General features: G+C 35.3%; 1 protein-coding gene across 4 annotated transcripts in view; it reads right to left on the bottom strand.

Moving 5' to 3' along the window:
• LOC150085669 (putative sodium/potassium/calcium exchanger CG1090) overlaps nucleotides 1–25,758 on the bottom strand; it is a 273,451-nt gene that overhangs the window by 27,279 nt on the left and 220,414 nt on the right. For all 4 annotated transcript variants that reach the window (XM_090374171.1, XM_090374172.1, XM_090374170.1 and 1 more), the window contains 4 exons: nucleotides 24,756–24,967; nucleotides 7,417–7,665; nucleotides 5,697–5,798; nucleotides 5,470–5,601 (listed from right to left, as the gene is read on the bottom strand). In XM_090374171.1, coding sequence (XP_090230297.1) covers nucleotides 5,470–5,601; nucleotides 5,697–5,798; nucleotides 7,417–7,665; nucleotides 24,756–24,967 — 695 coding nt within the window. The remainder of the gene's footprint in view (nucleotides 1–5,469; nucleotides 5,602–5,696; nucleotides 5,799–7,416; nucleotides 7,666–24,755; nucleotides 24,968–25,758) is intronic.

Here is a 25,758-nt window from a genome sequence, read left to right as displayed (position 1 = left end):
AACTTCCTACATACTAGATCGTTTCAAGTTCAGTACCAACATGCCCTCTCTGCAATGTTCATGCAGGAAGGTGGTGTTCCACAGGGATCAGTACTGAGTGCCACTCTGTTTGCTCTTAGAATAGATTCTATTACCAGACAGCTTCCAAATACAGTCGAGACTAGACTTACCTTTATGCAGATGACCTTTCCAAAATATGACATCTATTGAATGGCAGCTTCAGATATCACTTAATAAAATACAACAGTGGGCTAGCCTCGATGGCTATTGGCTCTCGCAGCAGAAAAACAGTTGGTATCCTTTTTTGTAGGAAACGCAAACTTCATCTGGGTCTTGAACTCCAAATTTCTAATGTCTCCATCCTCACTAATAACATCAGGTTTCTAGGATTAATCCTTGACAAAAAGTTAAATTTTATAGACCATATTAAAAATGTACATACTTCCTCTCTAAAAAATTAAACATACTCAGAGCTTTATCCGCTCAAACATGGGGTGCAGATCGTACTTCTCTGCTTTGGCTATACAGGGCATTAATCAGATTCTGGCTTGATTATGGAGCTCCCATCTATGATTCAGCCAGATTGAGTGCATTACGTTGGCTTGATCCCATTCAACACAGTGCTTTGAGGATTGCACCTGGTGCTTTCAGAACGTTGCCCACACAGTCTCTATATTGATGCTCACAAGCCCCCACTAACGTTAAGTAGAAAAACTCTGTTACTAAAGTATGCTGTTAAGATACAAAGTTGTGCCTCGCATCCCATTCAGTCATAGTTGTTCAATCCACCATTAGAAAACCTCTTCAGAAATAAACCCAGCATAGTAAAGCCAGCTGGTCTTCACCTCCTTAAACTGACGGAAGTTTGGAATGTTTCTGTTCATTCCGTACAACAGGTAGCAACCTGCTGTTGACCACCATGGGCTTCTCTTCCTCTGGTGACTTGCGACACTTACCTCTGCCAATGGGGAAAGGGCGTTTTACAAGCATCTAATATCAAACAACTTCATGCAGTTCACACTCAAAGATATATTGATTTTTCCCCATTTTTATACAGATGACTCTAAATCTAATTCAAACGTTGGAGCAGCTGCAGTGTTTCTGAATACTGATATTTCAGTATCCCTTCCTTCTGAATTCAGTATCTTCTCAGCTGAATTACATGCAATTAAACTGGCCTTACAAAATCTCTGTTCTGATTGCTCTTTAAAATCTGTTATTTACACCGATTTGCTCAGTTCAATCATGGCTTTATGTAATTTCTCAGATAAAGTTCACCCTGTTATAGACGAAATACGAAGCATATTACTAAAAATTGAAGAACGCCATCAACAGGTCACCTTCTGTTGGATTCCAGCACATTCTGGTATTTTGGGTAATGAACTGGTTGATAAAGCTGCAAAAAATCCAACTACCTTAGACTTAACTAATATCCCTGTTCTGCCATCAGACTATGCATTAACTATTCAAGCTGCATGCTTGTCAGAATGGACAACAATATGGTACACTCAAACAAATAATAAACTCTTTCAATTTAAACATGATCCGAAAATTTGGCGCCCCAGTATCTGTACATCAAGATGAGAAGAAGTAGTCCTTTCAAGGGCAAGAATAGGTCATACCCATCTAACCCATCTTTATTTACTTAGAGGAGACAATCCACCACAGTGTTCACATTGTTATATGAATCTGACTGTTAAACACATTCTCATTGACCTATAGACAAAACAGAACATCAACCCTGCTATCACTGGTAAATCTTGATAAACCAACAACTTTAAGAGAATCTCATTGGTGACGAGGCAAATATTTTCGAATTTTTCAACTTTTTGAAGCAAATTGGACTTTTTAATGATTTCTGATTTTATGAAAATTTCTCATTTCCTTATATTAAAAATGAATAGGTGCATTATAGCCATAGTAGCTTATGTGCCATTAAACTCCCATAACAACAACAACAACAGTAAAGCAATTGTAAGAGGTTGCTCCTGAGAAAATTTGATTTCTCCTGAAAGGTCTACAGGAGGAGGAATAAAGCTCCTAAATTTTGTAGTTCTAAGGAAATCAGTTAGGGGATACTATTTGTCCACAACTAGTAACATGTGTGCCACGTGACAGAGTGACGTCACAGTAGGCAATATGCACAGCACACTTTAAACATATTAATCAGATTATTATAGCTAAAAGAAAAGGTGAAGTAACTATTGTCATAATTTCCTAATACTATCATTAATTAATAATCCTCATTAATAATTCATTGCTCATTTGCATATTATAGATAGATACTTTATTCACTTGAGCAACGTCACTGAGTTTCGTTGGAAAGCAGGAGTCTTCCCCAGCCAATCAGGCTGATCATGTGACTGGTCACGTGACCACACTCTAGGAACAAGTGCCTTTGTTCTCAACACTCAAGGAAGAGGGTATGGCTGCCACCAGGTAACTTAATTATTATACACAAAAACATAGTAAGCCATAACTCCAAAATAACTAGACTATATACATTTCAAAAATTATATATTTTAAAATTGGAGGTCAAGTCGAAAGTTCAGGGTACAATGTTCATTACCTAAATTCAACTACAAGGAATATATCACCAATGAAAGAAAGAAAAAGAATCCAATAATGCACAACGGCCAAACCTATATATGGTGTTATAATGCTGATGTTCGTGAGTGACCACGACAACAAGAATTTGAAAAATAGTTATAATTTCAAAACGCCTTAGAAGTTTGGCAATATAAAGATATCTGGGGACTCACCATCACCTGGGGAATCCAAAGAACACAATTTAAGTCCAATTTAAGCACTTTGAACTACAGCCAGCCGACCAACGGTCACGACGCCCTCCATCCTTTATTTGTTTAGTGGTATTAAGATTTTGTTTTACAATTGTTTTTCAATTCTCATGGTAGCATGCGATATTGGTTGGTTTTTTGGGGAGTTGGTGGCTGTATTGGTCTATATAAATAATCTCGTGTCAGGTTTCGATAATTTTATATAAAACAGGGGGAATATCATTCACAAATCACTTTTGTACTTCTTGTGAACACGGTAACAAACTGAATAAGTTGGTCACTTAAAAGAAGTTATAAACGTTTTTAAAGTTTAAATTGTTTGTGAATTGATGAATATTTATTTGTTTCATGGTTTTAAGATTTTTTTTTTTTTACGACAATTGTTTTTCAATTCTCATGGTAGCATGCGCTATTGGTTGGTTTTTTGGGGGGTGGTGGCTGCCGACTTTCTGTGACTCTTCTTGATGCGCTTGGTGTGATATGAGAATTGAATGCATGATGATTTTAATTAATAACTATTTTAATTTGATTTGTTTATGATTATGCACATGGAGTGGGTTCATATAATAATATAATCATCCGTGATTGAGTGTCGAGAGAATTACAGTCCTACTAAAAAGGTATGAGGTTTCCTCTTATAATTCAAGTTTATTTTTTATGTATAAGTGCCACATTTATGGAAATATAAGTATGCATTTCATTAAATTCAATTTCATTATTACAGGGGAAAGTCCTTTAAAAGATTGAAATAAGAAATTAATCCTTACTGGATAACAGAAATAAAAATGAATCACATTTATAAACATAAGGAAAATATAACAAAAACCTTATCTGACTACTTCTATATAATTTTTGCAGATGGATCTTCACATCACTATTCAATATTGAAAAGTGCAACTGAAAATTTTTGCTTAGGGTGCCAAGAAAGCTTGGGTCAGCCCTGCTTGGGATTCACCTCAATATTTCTAGAATGTACCCACTTTAATAACTATTAAAGTGGGTACATTCTAGCAGCATATACTGAAATAGGCAGAGTGACTCTAAAATGAAATATTCCACTCTGAATATAATTTGGGATTTAAGCCTCTTTCAAATGACACGTGATTCACATACTCAGTTTCTGATCAAATTGAAAGCTGCTTCCTTAGAAGAACAACAAGGTATTCAGATGAAATATGACAATCATTTAGCTGAGACTCAATTATGTTAAGAAAAGAATGCAAGATAAAATGAGATCACTTAAAGCATCCCACAAAAAAGTTATGGTTGACTTGCAAAAATGTTTACCAACTCCAGTATTAACAAATCCTAAAGCTTTTATTCATTGAAACTTTTGTCATTCAATTACACAGTAAATGTTGTCATGTTTAAGAAATCTTAATGCCTGATGTGTAATGAATCAATTGCTGGGCATGGCAATAATGAAATGGGTTTTTGTTTATTAAAATATGTCATTTCATCAAAAGACTTTCCTTCTCAAATAAGTAAGCTAATGATTTGGTCAGATAACTGCCAGGAACATGCAAATGATATTATGCTACTGCTACATGCTCCAAGTAAAATAAATTAATCACAAATTCCTTATTCATGGATATACTCACATAGAAGCTGATTCTGTACATTCACTCATTGAGAAGGAATACAATCTCCCAACTTTGCTATAATAATACCATGGGACTGGCAATAACTTGCCTGCAAGATTGAGACAATGAATAGTATCTCAGTTTTCTTTTTTCAAAAATTTTAACAGTCTTAACGTGCCTCCACAATCTCCTTATATTATTAAAAAAAAAGCGGAATCTAAAGTTTATTTCAACAGAAGAACTAGAAGACATTGTGAAACTACACAATATTAAGTACAATTTTTGTAATAAACAATTTTTTTTGAAAAACTTATGTCATTTAGCACATACATTTCAGCGAAATGTATAGAAACTGTTTGCCTATTATGTAAATAATCCTTGAACAATAATTTTATCACTGCCCATGAAAATCAATAAAAATGAGACAAAAAATAAAATTTCCTAGGCTCTCCTGTGAAATTTTTAAAATGACTTAATTCCATCTGGCATTGGGTACAGATATACATTTAAAACAGTAAAATTAAAGCAAACAAAAAAAAAGTTGGCATAGTTTTTTCATTAATTCATTCAATCTTACTATATCCAAAGTGCAATTTTATATTTAAATAAACTATTTGCACTTGTTTTCAGCAATTGTGCTTGCTTACTTAAATAATTTCAAGCTCAGTACTGTCATCATATATGATTTACACTTTGACAGTATGTTCTCAATTGACAATAAACCATCACAACAATACTTAAAAATCATAAATGGTGAACTAAGTATAAACTGTAGTAGTCAGAGCATTTCAAAACTTCATTGAAGCAGGACAGACTGTGGAATTCCTTGGATCATGCTAAAACCGAGAACTGGGTAATCAAAAGTTTTACTTATTGCAGTAGGCGCCTCCATAGCCAGGTGGGAAGGAGCAGCAGTGCGTAGCACACGCTTCTTGATTAGACCAGTTTTCGAGCCCGTCACCACAAAATACGGAGGATGTGGAAAGGTCAGGGAATGACCACCGCATATCCCGGAGGAATATGGCCTTAGTTGCTAATGCTTCAAAAAAAACCAAAAACTTATTGCAGTAAAAGATGTAACAACTTACCTTTACTTCTCACTAACACTTCTGAACCAGGCTGAAATATAGCTGTCTGAAGGAACCAAGGCAATCCTAAACATAACAAAATGTCAAAGACATTGCTGCCCACTGCATTAGATATTGCCATATCTCCCAGACCTATAAAACAGAAAAACTTAAAACATTTACAAAAAAATTAAGAGGCTATGCAAGATAAATGAATTTATGTCATAATACCACCAGTAAAAGTTTACCTTCCCTGACCACTAGAAGACTAGAAATAGCATCTGGTATGCTAACACCTGCTGCAAGGAAAGTAAGTCCCATTACTGTATCAGGAATGTGAAGTGTAAAGCCTAAAGCAAATGAAACAATAGCTATATTCAGAATGAATATTGCAAACAATCAAATACTGTCTATTAAAAAATAACACACAAACAAATTAAAACAAAAAAATGGGAATATATGGTGTTTCAGAAGGAATCTATCATACTGTAGGAGCCTGTTCTATGGCCCAAAATAAGTAAAAAAATTGCACATAAACATGGGCCTGTGTCCTTTGGCCACTAAGGATGCTCAAAGTTTTGTAAAAAAAAAAAAAAAAAAAAAAATTATGGTAGACAGAGGTTGTATTACAGCATTGTCATTCTTTATTGTTTATTAACATTTGTGTCTACATCAGTGTGCAAACATCTTGTTTTTGTGCTAAAATCAAATGTCATTTCAGTTCACAAAGGAGAAACGTGGAGACAATTTATTTAGTTATTATGATGGCAATGCAATAGCTGCATTGCTATCACACAAATATCAATGGTGCCTAACCACAGGATTCTAAATCGACAAGTGTTTATAGCTACAAGAGACTGGATTATTCTTATGAAATCAGAATGCACCCAGCCATTCAGGAAGACAATACAATATAGCCCATCAATGAATACGTGGGTTATCTGTGCACCTAGCAATCCTCTCCCCACCTAAACATATGGAGAACTGTTACGTAGAGCATATGACATTATCTATGACATGGACAAGGCCATAACCCCCAGCGGAAATGCAGATGGAGCTGTAAACAAGGAACGTACAGCAAGACTACCTGGATAAAGATCCTGCAACTCTGATCTCCCCGAAGTGCCTAACAAGAGCCAGAGTGCAAAATGCCATCAACTAGCATTTTGCCAGTTTATGGCATTTTCGTGGAGCTGTCTCTGGCAGCCTGGAAGACCATCTCACAAAAAAAGTAGAATCTTCATAAAATGGGGCAGTCACCGCTTCAAAGAGCATACGACCATGCCCAAATGTTTCAGGTGCTGCAAATTTGGCACACCACCCATGGCACCTTCAATGGAAATATGAAATACTTTGGATAGAACAGCAAACAGTTTCCTCCGAAAAAAATTCATTTTAAACATAAATCACTTTTCATCTAACAGGAGATAATATTAGTAATTTGCACTTTCATCGTGTTTGCTTGATAACATGTTTCACAAAAAATATGCTTTAAATAATGTATTATATTTAACTGCATGGTCTTGCTTAACTGTTAAATACAGTACATAAAAGCTGAAAATATTTCATTCTTGCCAATTTTACTTTTACAAGATGATACTTGATTAAGTTATGGAAAGTTTATAATCTCAAGGTTTATAAACTGAATTATCAGTGTCAAAAAATGTTTGTTCATAAATCAGATATTTGCAAATCTTTCACTATAATTCCTGTAAATGGATATCAAAGTCTATTTATTGTACAAGAAGCTCAATATATGTCAATGAGAAATACTTTGCATCCTGGGCCCTTCATTTTAACCAAAAAAAAACTGTTAATAGTGGTTTCACAAGCTTGCTCTTATTTTAGTATGTTAATGTTTTCTCATTGGTTATCTGCCATTCTTTGTAAATGGCAAAAAAAGTGATTAAAATGCAATAAAGAAAATTAATTCTAGTATATGGAATATATAATAAAAATGGCACCTACCTATTATTGTAATCATCCAAACCATGAGATATGACATAGCAGATATCCATATACATGACATCAAAAACGTTAAAAAGAAACATTTTTTCCATTTCTTTGTATGACAGTCAGGCACAGTAAAATAAAATGCAACAAGGAAGGGTAATGAAACAATCCAATTCATTGTTTTCATAATTCCTTTTGGCTGTTTAAATGGCGAATAAACATATCCATTTTCTTCCAACTGAGTGTATGGTGAACTTGAAGCAGCTAAAATAATAATACTAAATTTCAAAATCTGATATTTGATAATTTAAATCTACAATATATACAATGATTATATTAACACACACACTAAGCTAAAAATAAAATTATTAAAAAATTTGCATACACGAATATAAACAAAATGTACTACCAATTATATACTATGTAACAAAAGTTTATGATTTAACTGTTTCTTATATGTATTTTGTAAGCTGAATGTAACAGTGTCAGTATTTTGGTAGAAACTGAAGGTTTTATGTTAGTGACATTTATGTATTACATATAATAAAGGTTTCTTTCTTTTTCTTTTTTTTTCTTCTTCTTGTTTTCTAATGAGTTTAGAGATAATTTGTAGCTTGAATGTGTATATGCATATATCATTAAAGCTACAAACAAAAGTGTGCTATCTCCAAAGACAGAAAATGCAACCTGTGAAATTGGCAAAAGGGTGTCCATATGCAGAAAGAATTTTGAATGTGGACTACAAAGCTTGGAAACTAGATATCTTAAAGAAGACTTTATTAAGATGTATAAGACTCTGAGAGGTGTAGTGCAGCAAATGCGTATGAAAACTACTAGGCTTTACATACCAACTAAGAAATACTGTTCAAGGTTTAGGCCTAAATGGATGTCAGATGAACTAATGAGACATATGGCAGAGAAGAAAAATGCATGGGATACATATAAATTAATGGGTGACATGGAAGCCAATGATAGATATAAGCTGGTCTGTAACCAAGTCACAAAGGAGATTAGGCAGGCAAAGGCAGATTATGAGAAATCTTTGGCAAAGGATGCAAAGAAAAACAGAAAAGAGTTCTTTACCTATGTAAACTCTAGAAAGAAAGGGATGAATCAGATTGATCCACTGGATATTGATGGTTCAACAGTTGAGGATCCTGCTCAGGTGGCTAACAAACTAAATGAGTATTTTGCATCTACATTCACACACGAGGAGTTATTCAGGAAGGGGAATGCCAGAGGTGAAGTAAACTCTGGCAGTGAGCTAGATGATTCTGTAATAACTGAGGGGAAAGTGGAGGAGAAATTGTTGAGAATAAATATAAAAAAGCACCAGGGTTGGATGGGATCTAATCAGTTATTATTATTATTATTAGCCATACGGTGCAAGGAAGCCTGAAGCTTATGCTGCACCAGCCAAAAAAAAAAAAACTTCCCGTACCCCAAGCTTGAATGTAACAGTATAACTTGCAGATGGGCTGCAAGAGAGATAGAGAGAGAAGTAGAAAGGAATCACCAAGAAAGAGAAGAATGTTGATATCCAGCTCAGGACCCTGACCACTGGGTCTCCCAAGCCCATACTCACCAGATGTGAGCCACTGGGGTTAAGTTTATATTAAAGGAGGCAGCAAAGGAAGTAAGCAAAACCTTAGCCATAATTATGAGGGCTTCTTTGGATTCAGGGGAGGTACCCATAGACTGGAGATGTGCAAATGTGACCCCAATTCACAAAGGAGGATCAAAGGCTGACACAAGTAATTATAGACCTGTGAGTTTAACTTCTGTTCCAGGAAAATTAATGGAGGCACTGGTTAAAGAAGCACTGTAGGATCATCTAGACAAGACTTCAGTTATAGCTCGGACACAGCATGGTTTTGTTAAGGGAAAGTCTTGCCCGACCAATTTGATTAGATACTATGATGCAGTCACAAAAAAAAACTGGATGCAGGGAATAACTTTGACATTATATATTTGGATCTTAGAAAGGCTTTGGATACTGTTGCACATGGCAGACTGCTGCACAAATTGGAGCAGTGTGGCATTGGAGGCAAACTGCTGCTATGGATAAAGGGATGGTTGAGGGGGAGAAGACAGAGAGTGGTAATCAATGGACACTGCTCATCGTGGACTAATGTTATTAGTGGAGTTCCTCAGGGTTCAGTGTTGGGTCCATTGTTTTCTGTATTTATAACTGATATTGATGATGGTATATCAAGCTTAATGTCCAAGTTTGCAGACGATACAAAGGTTGGCAGGGTTGTTAAGAACACTACTGATGCTATACTGCTGCAACAGGACTGGAAAGGTTGAGCAGATGGGCTGAGAGGTGGCAAATGAAGTTTAACATTGACAAATGTAAAGTACTACATATGGGAAACAATAACCCCAGAGCAACGTATCAACTCTGTGGTACTACACTGACAGTGATAGAGAATGAAAAGGACCTGGGGGTAATTGTGCAGGCAGATATGAAGTTTTGTGAGCAGTACAGACGGGTTGCATGGGTAATAAGACTTATAGTTCTGTAGTTTTGGTATACTGTTGATGTCATCTTCTTGGGTATGGGGATTATGATTGATGTGCAGAATTCCTCAACCCAACACTGTATATCTTCTTTATCAGTTCAAATAAGGCTTTATTCAGATTTTCTCCATTGTATTTTAAAAGCTCTACAGGTATGTTGTCAATTCCCAATGCTTGAATCTTCATAAAGTTCTTCAACGTATCTCCTCCATCTTTCCTTTTTTTCTTTGAAATTCAGTATTGTCATTCCCTTTTCATCCCGCATTGCTCTTGTTTGAATTCTGCTACTCTTTCTCGTTAACTCTCTGATTTTGCTATATGCCAAATCTACCAAACCTTGTTGTTTGAGCGTTTCAATCACGTGACAGTTCTCTGTCCACCACTGTTCATTTGCCTTCCTACATTCCCTATCAATTTCATCCTTCAATCATTATCAATTTTTTGGCCTTTCATCGATGTTCTGCAGTAAAATATCTATGATCCAAGGCTTTCACCTAATTTTTTCACTCTTACCCAGAGCCTCCGGTGTAGCTTTACAAGTCATCTCCTTGATTAAAGACCAATTATGTTCTAGATTGTTCGTAGTCTCATAACGATAACATTGGTCAGATCTTGAAACACATTTTTTGCACAAATTTTTCAATGTTCCATCTCATGAATGATTTCCTTTTATTCGGGCACTTTAATTTTAGTTCCATATTCATCTTTGCGAGTGAGTGGTCCGAATCTCCGTCTGCTCCTGGATAGGCATTGCTTTCTCCACTTGGTTACGGTATCTCTGTTTAACTAAGATGTAATCAATTTGGTACCTTTTGTGAGCCAGGATTCTTCCATGTACATCTTCTGCAAAGTGGTGCCTTAAACCATGTATTTGCTACCATTAGACTCTCTTCTGTACAAAACTCCAATAAGCATTGACCTCTTATGTTTCTCACATCTAGACCAAAGTTCTCCACAGTTTCTTCTTCCCTTTTCTCTCCAACCACAGCATTCTAATCCTCCATAATTATCATGTTTCTCTTGATCTGGTTTTCTGTATTAATTCCACCAACTAATGTTTCAGCACTATTTAATGTTGGCATATAAACTTGTATAATTACCATGTTGACTGGATTTGCCCATGATAAGTCTATGTCCCAACAATTCCACATCTATTAATGCTGTCATGAATTCTTGTCATAATTATTGCCCTCCGTACGCCACTACTTCCAGAGTGCACAACTTTATAGTCTCCACTTACAAATTCACCAACTTCACTCCATCTTGTCTCCATCCCCCAAGCACATCAATTCCATTCCTGTGCATTTCCCTTTTGACACTCTCCAGCTTTCCACATTTCAACTTCATTCGTAAGTTCCGGATCCCAATTCCACACGATGACCTGGAAAGTAGTGACACTTCCCCTGCCAGGCCTGACATAACCATCAGCATTCTGTTGTCTGCTTTCAACAGCATTCTGTTGAAAGCAGACTTTCAGATTGCTTGGAATATGCCTTCTTTATAGGGTAGTTTCCTGTTGCTTTCCCTCTCCCATTTATATATATATGCATATACATGCATATATATATATATAAATAATGCGTATATACATGCATTATTCAATTAGTTTTGCATTATTTAATTTTTTTTTTTTTTTTATATCTTCAGTGAGGTGGCATTATTATCCCTCTTCCTCTCTCAATGTCTAGCTAATGTCCAATATTTTCAATTAATGATTTTTGAATATTCTTAAATATATATTTTCATGTTAATTTGTACAGGCCCCGCCTCCCAATGAATAAATTTTATATAGCCAGATAAAATGTTAAGTGCAGGTGTACCCTGCTTTACAACTATCCATATTTATGACACTTTTTAATTATACTCTATGCTTCGTTCCTGAGACACCTGATTTGCATTAATGACATCTCCTTCCCATATTATAATACGGCAATGAGAAATCAACAGACATGCCCTCCATGTGGCAGACTCAGTTGGTAATTTTGTGTCATTGTGTGCTGTTTATCTCTGTAACTGTGTTTCACTGTAATCAACAGCGAAACACAGATCACTACTGTGTTTCACTGTTGATTAATGTACAAACTTTTACGCAGTATAATATGTAAGTATATATATATTTACATAATATAATAATTATACATTAATAATGGCAGATAATAGCAAAAGTCACACATTACATTAGATACCACGGGTAAAATTATTAAACTGAGTGATGATAGTGTATCAAACAGTGAGATAGGTCATAGGCTAAGCTTACCTCGCCCTACAGTTATTACTGTTCTTAAAAACAAAGAGAAAATTCTAAGTGAAGTGAGAAGTGCTATACAACAATAATTCGTAAACATGACAATATTACTGCCATCATGGAAAGACTTTTAATGGTGTCGATAGATGATCAAATTAGCCAGTGTGTTCCCTTAAGCCAAGTGATCATCCAGAGTAAGGCCCTAAGTCTCTTTGCTGACATGAAAGCCAGGAGATGGGAGGCAGCTAAGGATTCTGCATTTGCTGCCAGTAGAGGGTGGTTTAATAGATTTAAGCATAGGTGCAACCTCCATAACATTAAAATTCAAGGTGAAGTAGCCAGTGCAGATACAGAAGCTGCAGCTAATTTTCCTGATGAGCTAGCCAAGATCATTGATGAGGGAGATTATCCTGACATGCAGATTTTTAATGTTGATGAAATCAGCCTCTACTGGAAAAAAATGCCTTCAAGGATAGTAAAGGAAGAGAAGTCAATGCCGGGATTTAAAGTAGCAAAAGATAGGCTGACCCTTTTGTTAGGTTCCAGTGCTGCAGGTCTTTTTAAATTGAAGCCTATGTGCTAATTTCAGAAAACCCAAGGGCTTTAAAGAATTATGCAAGATCTCCAGATCTTATCGGAAATCAAATTCAAAAGCATGGGTTACTGCATCACTTTTTGAAGAGTAGTTTTCAAATTACTTTGTGCCTGCAGTTTAGGAATACTGTACAGAAAAGAAAATTCCCTTCAAAATTTTACTTTCTTTGGATAATGCACCTGGCCACCTTAAATCATTAGGTGATCTTAACCCAGACATTCAAGTAATTTTGCTCCCTGCAAATACTACTTCTTTGCTTCAACCAATGGACTAAGGTGTTATTGATGCATTTAAATCATATTACCTAAGGAGAACGTTTGCTGAGGCTGTAGCTGCAATAGACAGTGAATCTGAAAGTATGCCTAAGCCAGGGCCGGCCTGAGCTACAAGCGAGCCGGGCGATCACCCGGAGCGCTGACACTTTGGGGACGCATGACACTGGAGGTGTTGAAGTTTTGAGAGGATGCATATGCTTCGTGAAAGGGGAAAAACGATTTAATATGACAATTAAAACACCATAAATATTTTGGTTGGTTTTTTTTGTGTGTACTTTTGTCGTTTAACTTTTCTCTAGCAAAAATAAAAATATTAACTCAATAAAAACACCTTAAATTTTTTCTATCTGGAAGGGGGTGCAAGAATGCCTCCCCACCTGGGGCACCAATATACCGACCCTGCCTAGAGCAAATGTAGTAAAAGAATTCAAGAAAGGCTTCATGATCTTGGATGGCATCAAGACTATTAGGGATGCATGGGATGAAGTGAAACAGTCAACACTTATAGGCATTTAGAAGAAGTTGTATCCCAAGTTTACTACAGATGATTTTGAAGGATTTGAAAATCATGTTGAGGAGGCTACTACAAATATTGTAGATATGGCAAGGCAGTTAGAAGTGGAGTCTGAAGGTGTTACTGAACTGCTTGGGTCACATTCACAGCCCTTAAGTAATGAAGACCTTCTAGAACTTGAAGAGCTTAGGAGGAATGAGGAGGATTCTCATCCTGAGGATGCACTGAATCCCATTCCTAAAGAAGCTAACTTGCAAGAAACTTTAAAAAACATTCAGGCTTTTAGAAGGGGCTATGTCCATTTTTGAAAAGGCAGATCCCAATTTTAAAAGACGTTCCAAAGTAAACGCTGCTATTTTAGATCAATATACCTGTTACAGAGAAATCTACAAGGAAAAGAAAAGAAGAGCCACAATTCAAACTTCACTGGATTCCTACTTTCATTTGAGAGGATTCCAGCATCCTCTCAAATCTTAGATCAGCCTTCAACATCAACTGAAAGTCCTTCTCGAGCATCAGCTAGGCCTACAAAAAGTCCATCCAAATCGTCTGCAAGGAAACATTTGGCTGTAGATGAAGAAGATCCGGATGATGTAGAATTTGTGCCATCCACTTAAGATTTGTGCTTCAATAAATTTATATTGTACAGACAACGTGAATGTATTGAAGTCATGCAGAAGCAGATTTTTATCATTTATTTTGTCAAAATAAAGGTTTTAAAATGATCAATCCCCTCTAATCATATCTGCAACCTCCTACTTTTTTTATATTTTCCTATCTTTTACTCTTACTACATGCATCTGCGAGTGAAAAAAGGTAGTGATCCGCTTTACAACAAAGGCCTGGAACTTAATCTGTCATAATTGTGGGCTATGCCTGTATTTATCCTATGCTGTAGCATAGGCAAGCAATCAGCTGACTGTTAGAACAAAGAATGTTCCAAGTGTCGAAATAAACACGGCTATAAGTAGTTAAATACTACCTGATATTGTGAAAAAACACTCAATCCTACTACAATGTAACTTCATTTACAAGGTGATCACCAACAGAATCGAATAACTCTTCTTAATACCACATTTTCAACATAATATTCAGGAGCACATAGTAACCGTACTCCTGAATATTATCCAGCTTAAAAGATAGAATCTACTGGATCCCAACTGCAAGACAGAATTTCTCTATTCAGCAAAAAATGGATTAGGTCTTGAGGGAATTGGGTCTAACCAAATCAAATACACAGCTCTTGACATCCAGCTTAAAGGATTAAATCTACTGTATCCCAACTGCAAGACATACAGCAAAAGATATATCACTTATGCACATCACTTATGTACATTATTGCAGAATTCCTGTGCTATTGTTTTGATTCAGCTTAATGAAGAAACTGGTAGTGGTCACAATTCAGAAGAATGTCAGCTTTTCATAGACAGTTCAAGTTTGAAAACTGTATTGCTTCACAATGGAAATATACACTCATTGATTCCTGTAGGCACTCCATTCATATTAAAGAAGATTACAGAAATGCAAAGCATGTATTAGAGAAGATCAGGTATAACCAAGACAGTACTGTCTAAACAGGATGGTGGTGGGAACTTCAAGATGCTGGAATTCCTTCTCAGCTTGTAAGGTAGTTTAATCATTTAATAATCATTAAATAAGGTAGTTTAATCATTGAATAATCATTTCATTCCAAAAAACAAATTCTTGTTTCCATGATAGTCGCCTGCAGCCAGGTGCACGCAATGTAGTGAATAATCCCCTCATTCAAAGAAACAAATTCTTGTTTCCATCACTACATATCAATTTGGAACCGGTCAAACAATTTGTTATAGCATTGGATCTGCAAGGTGGCACCTTCAAGCATATGCAATTTGTTTGCAAAACTGTCTGAAGCAAATGGAAGGGTGGCATATTTATTAGTTTGCAAATAAAGTGGATGTTGGCTTCACAAGAACTGGAGGGCAAAATAACTGATGATGAATGGAGTGATTGGCAGTCAATCTGCTTTGTAGTGAATGGTTTTCTTGGTAATATTAGGAAAATAAAAATTGCAATGCATTCCACAATAGAAAATTATGGAATGGAGAACTGGAGGTCAAAATAACTGATGAGTGAAATACCTGGCAGTCATTTCACCTTGTAGTGATTGGCTTTCTTGGTAGTATTAAGAATGAAAATTGAAAATGATAAGTGAAAATGGATGCATTCCATAATGGAAAAAAGGAAATAAAATAATAAATAAATTTTCTGTTTATACTCCAGGATGACCACATGGTCAGAGAAGTTCACAAGATCGAGATCGAAAGAATACAAGACAGCACTGTATAGTAAACCCCCTGAGAAATGTTGTTACGTTCCTGAGAAATGTCGCGAATACCGAAAACGCGAATACTGAGTTATGGCTCCCATAGTAATAAAGGGGTTCCGTTCCAAAGTATGAAATATATAAGAAAAACTAGTCTAAAATTTTGTCTATGTATGTATTAGATGTACCTTCATAATATGACTATGTACATAGACAGTACATAGTGAAATGCAAGCATATGGCATCGAAATGAAAATAAGAAACAATTTAATATTAAATGTAATATTTATTAGAATATTTCAAACCAGCGCCTTTGCTAGCAAAAAAACTTATCCCGCCAGTGCTATCACCAGTTTTGCTAAAGTGTTGATAAAGGAGTTTTGTCTTTTCCCGAATGATGAGTGAACTTAACAGAATTTTATTTTGAGTTCGGTCTTCTATCCACAGATTTAAAGCCTTTTCCATTTTTTCTAATTTAATATCGCGAGTTACAGAGCAAATTTTTTAAGAAATTAAAGCATTTTCACGGACACTATGGCAGATTTTTTCTTCCGATTTTTTGATTGATCGTACCGTTGATCCATTGATTTTATAATGTTTTGCCACTGAGGAGACATTTTCACCATTAGAAATTTTATCTAATAACTCAATTTTATTCGCTAATGTCATCACCTTCTTTGATCTTTTCACATTTCCCTTGTTATTCGTAGCCATATTTTTTGTATGGGTTAGAAAGAACTTGTCCACAATAAAGTCACTTTCTTCCGTTAACACTCGAAAAAGTCTGTTTTACACTGCAAAATGGTAGATTTATCACTTTTGTACGCATATCAATTTATAAATTTATTCAATTTATAAGCATATAAATTAAAAGCAAACGAAGAAACCTTCCATGACAAGCGCATAACACATACTGAACAAGGATTAGTGAGAAACATCCACGCTCGCGATTTTGCCACTCCTCTCCACACCCACCCACTGAGTGCTGTTTTGACCGGGAAAGATAATTTTAGCCACGCCCATGTTTTTTTATGGTGGAAAATATTCACAGCGCTTTAAAATTCACATTTTTTTAGGTTTCATTTTATATTAAATCAGCAATCGCGAATACAGATACCGCGAATAGCGGGGGTTTACTGTATTTGGCAGTCACGGGCTTGAACTCCGATCACTTAAAGCACGTATACTTATGTACCCTCATGCCTGACCACTCAGTTACAGTGGTAGTCAAATAGGATGCAGAATGTCAATCAAGCTCCATTACTTAAACTATCACATGGATTCCTTTAAACCAAATGTGGTGTGGGTAATGTTAGTGAAGACAATGAGGAGAGATTCCATGTGAGATGAAGCTGTGACTGGTTTCTATATGTGGTTCTTGATTCAGGATATTCACACTGCTCACAAAAGACAAAGACATTTAAATGTACATCTTTAAGGATTTTTTTTTTGATTAACCTGAGAAATGCTTCTACTTCTTAATCTGCAATTTTTTTTAGCTTGTTTATTTTCAGCAAAGATTAATACCGCCACTACCCGAATTATGTAAGGGTTGCATTAAATGGAACTCTACGTAAGTCGAATTTTACGTATGTCAGAATTTCCCTAAATTCTTATGCAGCATTCGCAATTATGCATGCTGAATTTGCATGAAGCAAAAAAGAAACGTTTGATGAACATGTAAATAGAATTATTTATTCAATTTTTTTTTTATCTCATGTGCAGGAAAACTTACAAAAGTGTAATTTTTCCTTAAAATTACAAAATTGTAAGGAAATTACAAAATTACAAAAATTTCAGAATTATGAAATTACAAAAGTAGAGAGGAGACAAGCATAACATCAGCAAGTTTTACCTTTCGAGCATTATTGCTAGAATTAAGGCTCCAGCTGGATAAGCAGGCTGCTGCAGAAGTTGAGGGCTGTGGAGATTTAGAAGGGGTTTTTTCCAACGCATCACAAAATTTCCTGCAGCTGCAGAATCAGCATTGACAACTTCACCACATACTTTAATGTTGTGGAAACTAGCGCAATGCTTGAACCTATTAAACCACCTGTTGCTTGCCACGAACTTGGCTTGGGATTCACCATATTTATCCTTAATATCTTCATAAAATACTTCTGCTTTTGCTTGAATAGCCACTGGACTCAGGGGCACTTGCTTCTCAATCTGATTTTCTATCCATACTATTAATAGCTTTTCCATCTTCGATATAGCACCTGAATGCTGTTTTGTGATCAGTGTTGATCTTATATGTGTTGATCCTTTAACATGTTCTTTTATATGCACACTGTCCCTTATAAGCAGCGAGTCCTAATGCTGTGCAATAGATGACAAACTTTGTCCTGCTTCGTACTTCTTAATTAATCATCTTCGTTTCCAAATCAATTTTGTTTTGTTTCCTAGCACTGCCAGCACTTGCACTTTCTGTTGGTTCCTTTCCCTTCACGATTGTAATAAGTAAATAGGAATGAAGAGAAGATTCTGAAAATTTATTTATGTTTTTTATAAGATTGAAGATTTCAATGAAGAGGAACTCATTTCACCATAATACCATAATATAAAAACTCACAGAATTCCAGTTATTGGTATTATCGCAAATGCAATAAGATCGAGTTTACTACCCATTTATAATAGTTTGTGTTAAAAGAAAAGCACAATAAACCGGAAAGTGCAAATGGTTTTTATTGTTTTATGGTAGTGATCTCCAAAAATGTGTTTTAGAAAAATATCACAAAGGCGTTCAAAATTGATTCTTATAACGGAACATATGATAACGATGAAAGTGTAGTGCAATTTTTATTAATTATAAATATGACTTTTAGAGAGATAAATAGTATTAGTAATGGCTGCATGGTGCAAAAAAGCCTATGGCTTATGTTGCACCAGCCAAAAAAAAAAAAAAAAAAAACTGAATAAAACAATGATAAAAAAAATAATAATTAATAAAAGAAAAGGAAATTAAACCTATCATCCTATGTGCTTCCCTGACCCAAAGGTACTATCCAGATGACCTTTGAATTTACCCAAACTGTCAGCCTCTACTAACCATGTAGGAATTTTATTCCAGTAATTTATAACTCGCTGACTAAAATAAAACTTCCTGCAGTCCAATATAAACATTTCCCCCCCGTAACTTGAATTTATGTCCCCTAGTTCTAGCATCATTTATAATCTTGAAAATTTCGTCCTCATTCATTTTACTGATGCCTCTCAGAGCCTTAAACACCTCAATCAAATCTCCTCTAAGGTGTCTAGTTTCCAAATTCTGCAACCCACTAAATATCAAATTTAGTGGGTGCAGGATCAAAGGGTATCAAATCCATGTGTTACAATTTGCAGCTCCGTTGAACGGGAGGTTTTTTTTTTTTTACCATATTTAGCCGATTTATTAACCAATTGTTATATCAAATTATTTTCTGTAAGTAGCTAGTCAGGATCCTTAGTTTATTCTGAATTGAGACAGCGAGAATTGGAAGTTAATCGATACTTAAGTGTCCGTAGATTTACCGTTCGTAAACTGCCGCCATTGTTACGCGATACAAAATATCTCGAACTAGATAGCATAAGCTTAGTATAGTACATAATATAATATTGTCAATTAATCAGTAAATCTATTAATCTTGTTGAACTTCAATGTCAATTAAATTGTACTTTTAACTATATACATATAACGACTTAGATTACGTAACATAAATAATTAGCAAAAATAAATAATTAATACTTAACTTGATACGGAAGTTATATAAAGGGATTTCGTAGATAACACTCGATACTGAAACATAAATATAGCGTTATAACTGTGTTGGGATACAAGTTTAGGGTTTTAATTTTGTACAGAAATTGAAATTTTATTGAAATTAAATCGAAATCATGACTCAGACCAGAGCAGCAAAGCAAAAGGCTCAAGCCAATGGGAGTGCTGTGGCTCAGGGGAGAACTGAGGGGGGCAGTTGCCTCTGAATCACAGCCTTTTAAAATGCACTATTTGCTTGATGTTTGTGGAGCAGTCAGGTACGGGACGTGATACTGCCATGGGGGATGTCTTTGTATGTGCGGGATGCAAGGAGTGTAAGGGAAATCAGGCGACAACTCAGCGTTGTTATGGGCCTATATGAGAGCTTGAAGGACAGGGTGGATGCCCTTGAAGGATTAAAAGTGAAGGGGGGGCCCATCAAGTTCTCAGCTGCCCGCACCAACGCCAGAGCTTGCACTTGGGCATCACGCAACACAGCGGCAACCCCCAAGGCAGAATGCGCTGGTCCCAAAGGAACTAGTAGTTGTTGGTGACTCTATTGTCAGGGAAATGGGAAACTTTGTAAAAACGATAGGTGGAACAGGACCAGGGTATGTCTGCCAGGGGCAAAGGTTGATGACGTTGTAGAGCGGATATCATCTTTTAAGGGCACAAAAGGTGATATAGTTGTACACGTTGGCACTAATGATATTAAGAGTAGGAGACCAGCCGAATTACTTAACAAGTACAGGTCACTGTTGAAAAAAAGCCATGAATTAGGGCTGAATTTGAAAGTGTCTGCAATTCTGCCCAGACACGATAGGAGGGAGTATATGATGAGAGCCCTGTCTATCAATTCGGCCCTGGAAAGATTGTGCAAGGCTCAAGGGGTAGAATTTTTTTCAGCCTGGTCTGTACTTGTTAACAGGAGAGACTGCTTCTACAGGGATGGGATACACTTAAATAGAAAGGGTGCAAGAATGTTTGCTGATGCTATCGAGGCAGTGTTAGGTGGGTCGGAAAACTGCTAGATTGGGGGAATACAAGGACTAATAGATTAACAGTAGCCACTGACAGAGGTGAAAGTGATTCTTGCACTGCTTCTATTGGAATGAGCAGCAGCTTGGAAAATAAGATGCAGGATATTTCAGAGATTGCTGGGAGTCATTGGGGTACAAGTAAACACATGGGTTGTGTTAGAGTAGCTAAGAAAAAGAACAGGTGCATGTATACTTGCATGTACACCAATGCTAGGAGTTTGGTAAATAAATTTGAGGTATTTTTCAAAGCATCAAAGGCGGATATTGTTGGGATATCAGAGACATGGTGTCACACAGATATAAGTAATGCAGAACTGGAATTTGGGGAGTACAGCGTCTACAGAAAGGATAGACAGGATAGGAAGGGAGGAGGGGTTATGCTATTAGTTAAGAAATACATAAAATCCAAGGAAGTGAAGCCAATCGATATCGCTGGACAGTGCAGTGTTTGGTGTGACATAAGCATTGGGAGATCAAAATTGAGAGTAGGAGTGTGCTATAGGCATAATGACTCTGATGAGTATAATGAGAAACTATACAGGGAAATAGAGTGGGCCAGTAAATCAGAGTCTTATAATGGGGGATTTTAATTTCCCAGATACTGACTGGAATTTGTGTGTTGGTCACTCACACACTAGCAAGGCTTTTGTGGATTTATTGGATGATTGTTTTCTAAATCAGCATGTTCTGGAGGCAACTAGAGGGAGCAATACTCTTGATTTGATTATCAGTAGTGATTCTTCCTGAAGTGGGATTTACTCAAGGAGGTAACTACCATCAGGAGTAAGGGAAGGGTTATTGCTTTTGTAAAGGCGACTACGATGGTCTGAGACAGTATTTAAATTCTATACAGTGGGACCAACTGATGATGTTACCAACAGCAAAACTTAAAATGGGAAGCATTCAAAGAACTTATCTTGGAAGCTACTAGGCTTTACATACCAACTAAGAAATATTGTTCAAGGTTCAGGCCTAAATGGATGTCAGATGAACTAATGAGACATATGGCAGTGAAGAAAAATGCATGGGATACATATAAATTAACATGTGACACAGAAGCCTATGATAGATATAAGTTGATCTGTACCAAGTTACAAAGGAGGTTAGGCAGGCGAAGGCAGATTACGAGAAATCTTTGGCAAGGGATGCAAAGAAAAACAGCAAGGAGTTCTTTACTTATGTAAACTCTAGAAGGAAGGTGATGAATCAGATTGGTCCACTTGATATTGATGATTGTTTATCCCTTGTTATCCCTGAGAAAAGAACAACTGGCATTACTATATGCATACATGATAAAGTCTACACAAGAACATCTGAACTAGGCACTCCTATTCTCTCCAAGATGGGAAAACATATAGAGAAATCTCAAACGTGTAAACCAACCTCTAGGCATCTGATTAAAAGAACTATTGATAATGCATAATCTCAGAATAGATATTGCAAATGTAGAAAAATATGTAATACAACACAGAATCAATCCATAGCTCTCCATATAAAAGTGGTGGAATAAAAAGGTTTTACCAAACACCAACTTTCAGCAACTACATGAAGTGCATAGAGTACAGTACCCCAATAGTGTACCAATACACACTGATAGATGAAAATTGGACGGTGTGAAAGGCATCAGCAGTTTCCCAGATGTTATGCTGTCTACTTCCAAAAGAATGTAGAAGCAGTTCAGATAGCGCAGAGCACTTTAGAATTAACACATCATTTGAGAAGTGTAATATACTTAGTGTAATCTGAGCCATATACAAACAATATAGTTCATCCAGTTCTTCAGCAAATTAAACAGATAACAGCCTTAACAAAAGAAGAACAGGAAAGACTTCCCTCCTGGATACCACAACATTTAAGAATAAAAGGAAACAAAGAAGCTGACAAAATAGCAAAATTAACCAAAAACCTTCATAAACGACTGTTCCAACTTCCATAAAATGACTAAAAGTCACTTGTCCAAACTGCTGTCTAACAAAATGGAAAGAATGCTAGCAAAACCAAACATTAAATAAATTATATATCAAATAAAATCAAAACTTGAACACTAGAAGACAAGCATAAGGAAATCAAGAAGGGGAGTTGTACTTACCATGGCATGGATAGGATATACATACAACATACATAGTTTCTACTCCGAAGAACCTCCACATGATGTCAAACATGTGACATTAACCAAACAGTTAAACATAAGAAAATGATAGATGAATGATCTTCACATCATAAGGAAAGACAAAACATTCCTTGGTGACAATGAACATCTACCATATTCTGTAAATAATAATGATACACACAGAACGAATATGTAACACTCATAAACATGCATTAAGTTCCCATACAGAGAACATAATATAACAAATAATTTGGTGCATTATGATTGCTGTTGTTGATGTGTCCATAAAAACCAAAAATCAATTATATATATAGAGCAAATGTATATGGTGTCTTTAATGTATAGTTTTGAATACAGATTTAATGATTACATTTTTACAACTGTAGCACAAAGTTCAGTCTTTTACTAGTCCTTTGAAAACAGTATTAAGCAGTATACACTCACAGTTAATTAAAATTATTTAACAATATAAATAAGTATGGGAAAAATAACATTAGGAAATAACTGATATTCATGTAGTCATGTGCTGCTCATGTCCAGAAACAAAAGTAAACATACTTAAATCTGCTAAACATGTGCAGTGCCACCTAATGTCAGGTTTTAAGTGCACATCATTAAATTTGGTAAGTCCATAATTGAAAAACTAAATAGATAAATAATATACACTTGACTGAAAACTAAACTTATTGTTAAGTTTCCTTTTTACTTTTAGCTAGACAATACCTGATTACTGGAAATCTTCCGAATGAATCTGAAGAGTTCGCAGGTATGTATAGTCTCCCTGCTCAATAATTTGGTGTTGAATTTTGTTTGAAATTTTCAGATAACAACGGTTATAAACTTTGTTTCGTGAAACCAAATCACTTTCTAAGGATCAGCTTAGAAATATACTGTCTTGGGCCTGCATCTTGAAACAAAATCAGGAGACAGTTTTCACCTGAAACTTGAAGTACTCATATTTACTCATACTCTGTAAATGATTTCATGCCATTATGGCTTCCTGTACTTTCATAGTATTTGATTAAAGTTGTTAACTACATTTTTAATTTATTTATTAATATGTTTGTAATTTAAGTGGCTGATTATTTATTTTTACATTACTCCCCTTTAAAAGCTTATAATTTTCATGTATAAACATGAAAATTATAAGCATAAAGTATATTTAGTATAAATAATTAATTTTTTTCGTATTACTATAGTTTATATAGAAACTTAAATAATTTTTTTTGGTTGTTGTTAATGACCATACAATAAAAACAACAACAAAAAAAAAAAAAAAAAAGAACAGCACATGTAGACAATCTTCTCTAACAAAAATCAAAAGGAAAATGAAACTTTTCTAATTTTTGCAAAGCTTATGCTACAAGAAATCAAATGCCAATGATTTTGTCTCATTCACTAACTCTCTCTCACAGTAATGTTCACAGTTTTGTAAATGTCATTAACTACATAGAACAACTGGCTATACAAGGTCAGTTATGTTGGATCTCTTCACACTACAATTTGCTTTTTTTGGACTCAAATAAAATAGGTTTACATTCATTTTAGAAGTACATCGGTGATGTTTTCAGACTCAACTGAGGATGGGGAAACAAATTACCCACTTAAACTGTAAAATCTAAATGCTAAATACTCGGTTCAATTTTAATATCAAATTCAAAAATTTCAGCCCAAATGATAAAAACATTCCAGAAAACAAACAGCCTAAACCTAAAAATAAATTATATGGATCCAAGTACATTTTAATCAAAATGTCCCACATGCTGGCAAACAGTTCATGTACACAAGTGTTAATAATATTACTTATGTACATGAAAATAACATATTAACTAAATTACATATCACTTTTTTAACAAAAAGACTGAAAATTAATGCCAAGTAAGACTGAATCTTACTTGACATGCTGAAACAAAATCAACTCATTTATTTCTTTTGACACTTGTATTTACCCAGTTATTTTCATTTCATATTACAGAATTATAGAAACAAAACAAAGTAAAATGAATCTTACATGAACTTTGTACAGAACCCTTTTCAGTATTATCCATTCCACATGTATCAGTAATAACTGCATCATATCCAACCAGCCTAGAACGTTCAGCATCTGGTATATAGCAACTTTGTGGAAGCGGTACTTGCCTAACCCACTTCTCTATTTTTCGACTCACTAGCATGAAGGCAATGTAAATCATATAGAATAGTAAAAATATAAGAGATTCAATCCTGTTATAAAGAAAGTAAAACAAGTAGGTTAATATGTGAGTGTATCACATTTCAGGCATGCTAGCAAATATAGTAATAATTTGTGTTTAACAAAAAAATATGATATATGGATAGCCTATGTGTCATATATAGGGAAAAAAAAAAAGAAATAATTGCCAGATTTCTAATGGTCCAATCTATAAAAGAGCAAAATATAAAATTTTTAAAAACCATCCACTAGGAATGGAGTTATGTTCGGATGGAAGGACAGATATGGTGAATACAATATATGCTTTACACACACACACACACACACACACACACACACACACACACACACACACACACACACACACACACACACACACACACACACACACACACACACACAATTTATATGCAAATTTAAGCATGCAGTGGATCCCAATTTAATAATTAAAATTCACTAAACTTCCAAATACTTCAAATGATGCACTTCATTCTGTAGGGTTTAGAATCTGTTTATTACTAACAGAATCTAAAAAAAAGCAGTTTGTTAGTATGATCCTTCAGTGTTTTCATGATGGTTCAACTGCAAGATTACAATTATTGAAGTGGAGGAGAAAACATTCACAAAACATATCACTCAGACTTTAAAACCTACACACGTGAAGTGCTTTCGTTTCAAGTATTTTTTTTCTCAAGTTAACTTGTGAAACAATACTGTTCAAATATTAAGATGCACTAAGCTTACAACTGAAACTTAGAATAGTTATTTATTTTGATATATACCGTGTGGCTAATTTATTAAGTACACCCCATCATATAAGGAA

Source organism: Mastigoproctus giganteus, chromosome 5 (assembly GCF_048544385.1).
Source record: "Mastigoproctus giganteus isolate SK-2022 chromosome 5, ASM4854438v1, whole genome shotgun sequence".
Taxonomy (NCBI): Eukaryota; Metazoa; Arthropoda; class Arachnida; order Uropygi; family Thelyphonidae; genus Mastigoproctus; species Mastigoproctus giganteus.
Note: the sequence above shows the minus strand (reverse complement) of the source record. Positions and strands in the feature narration are given on the sequence as shown.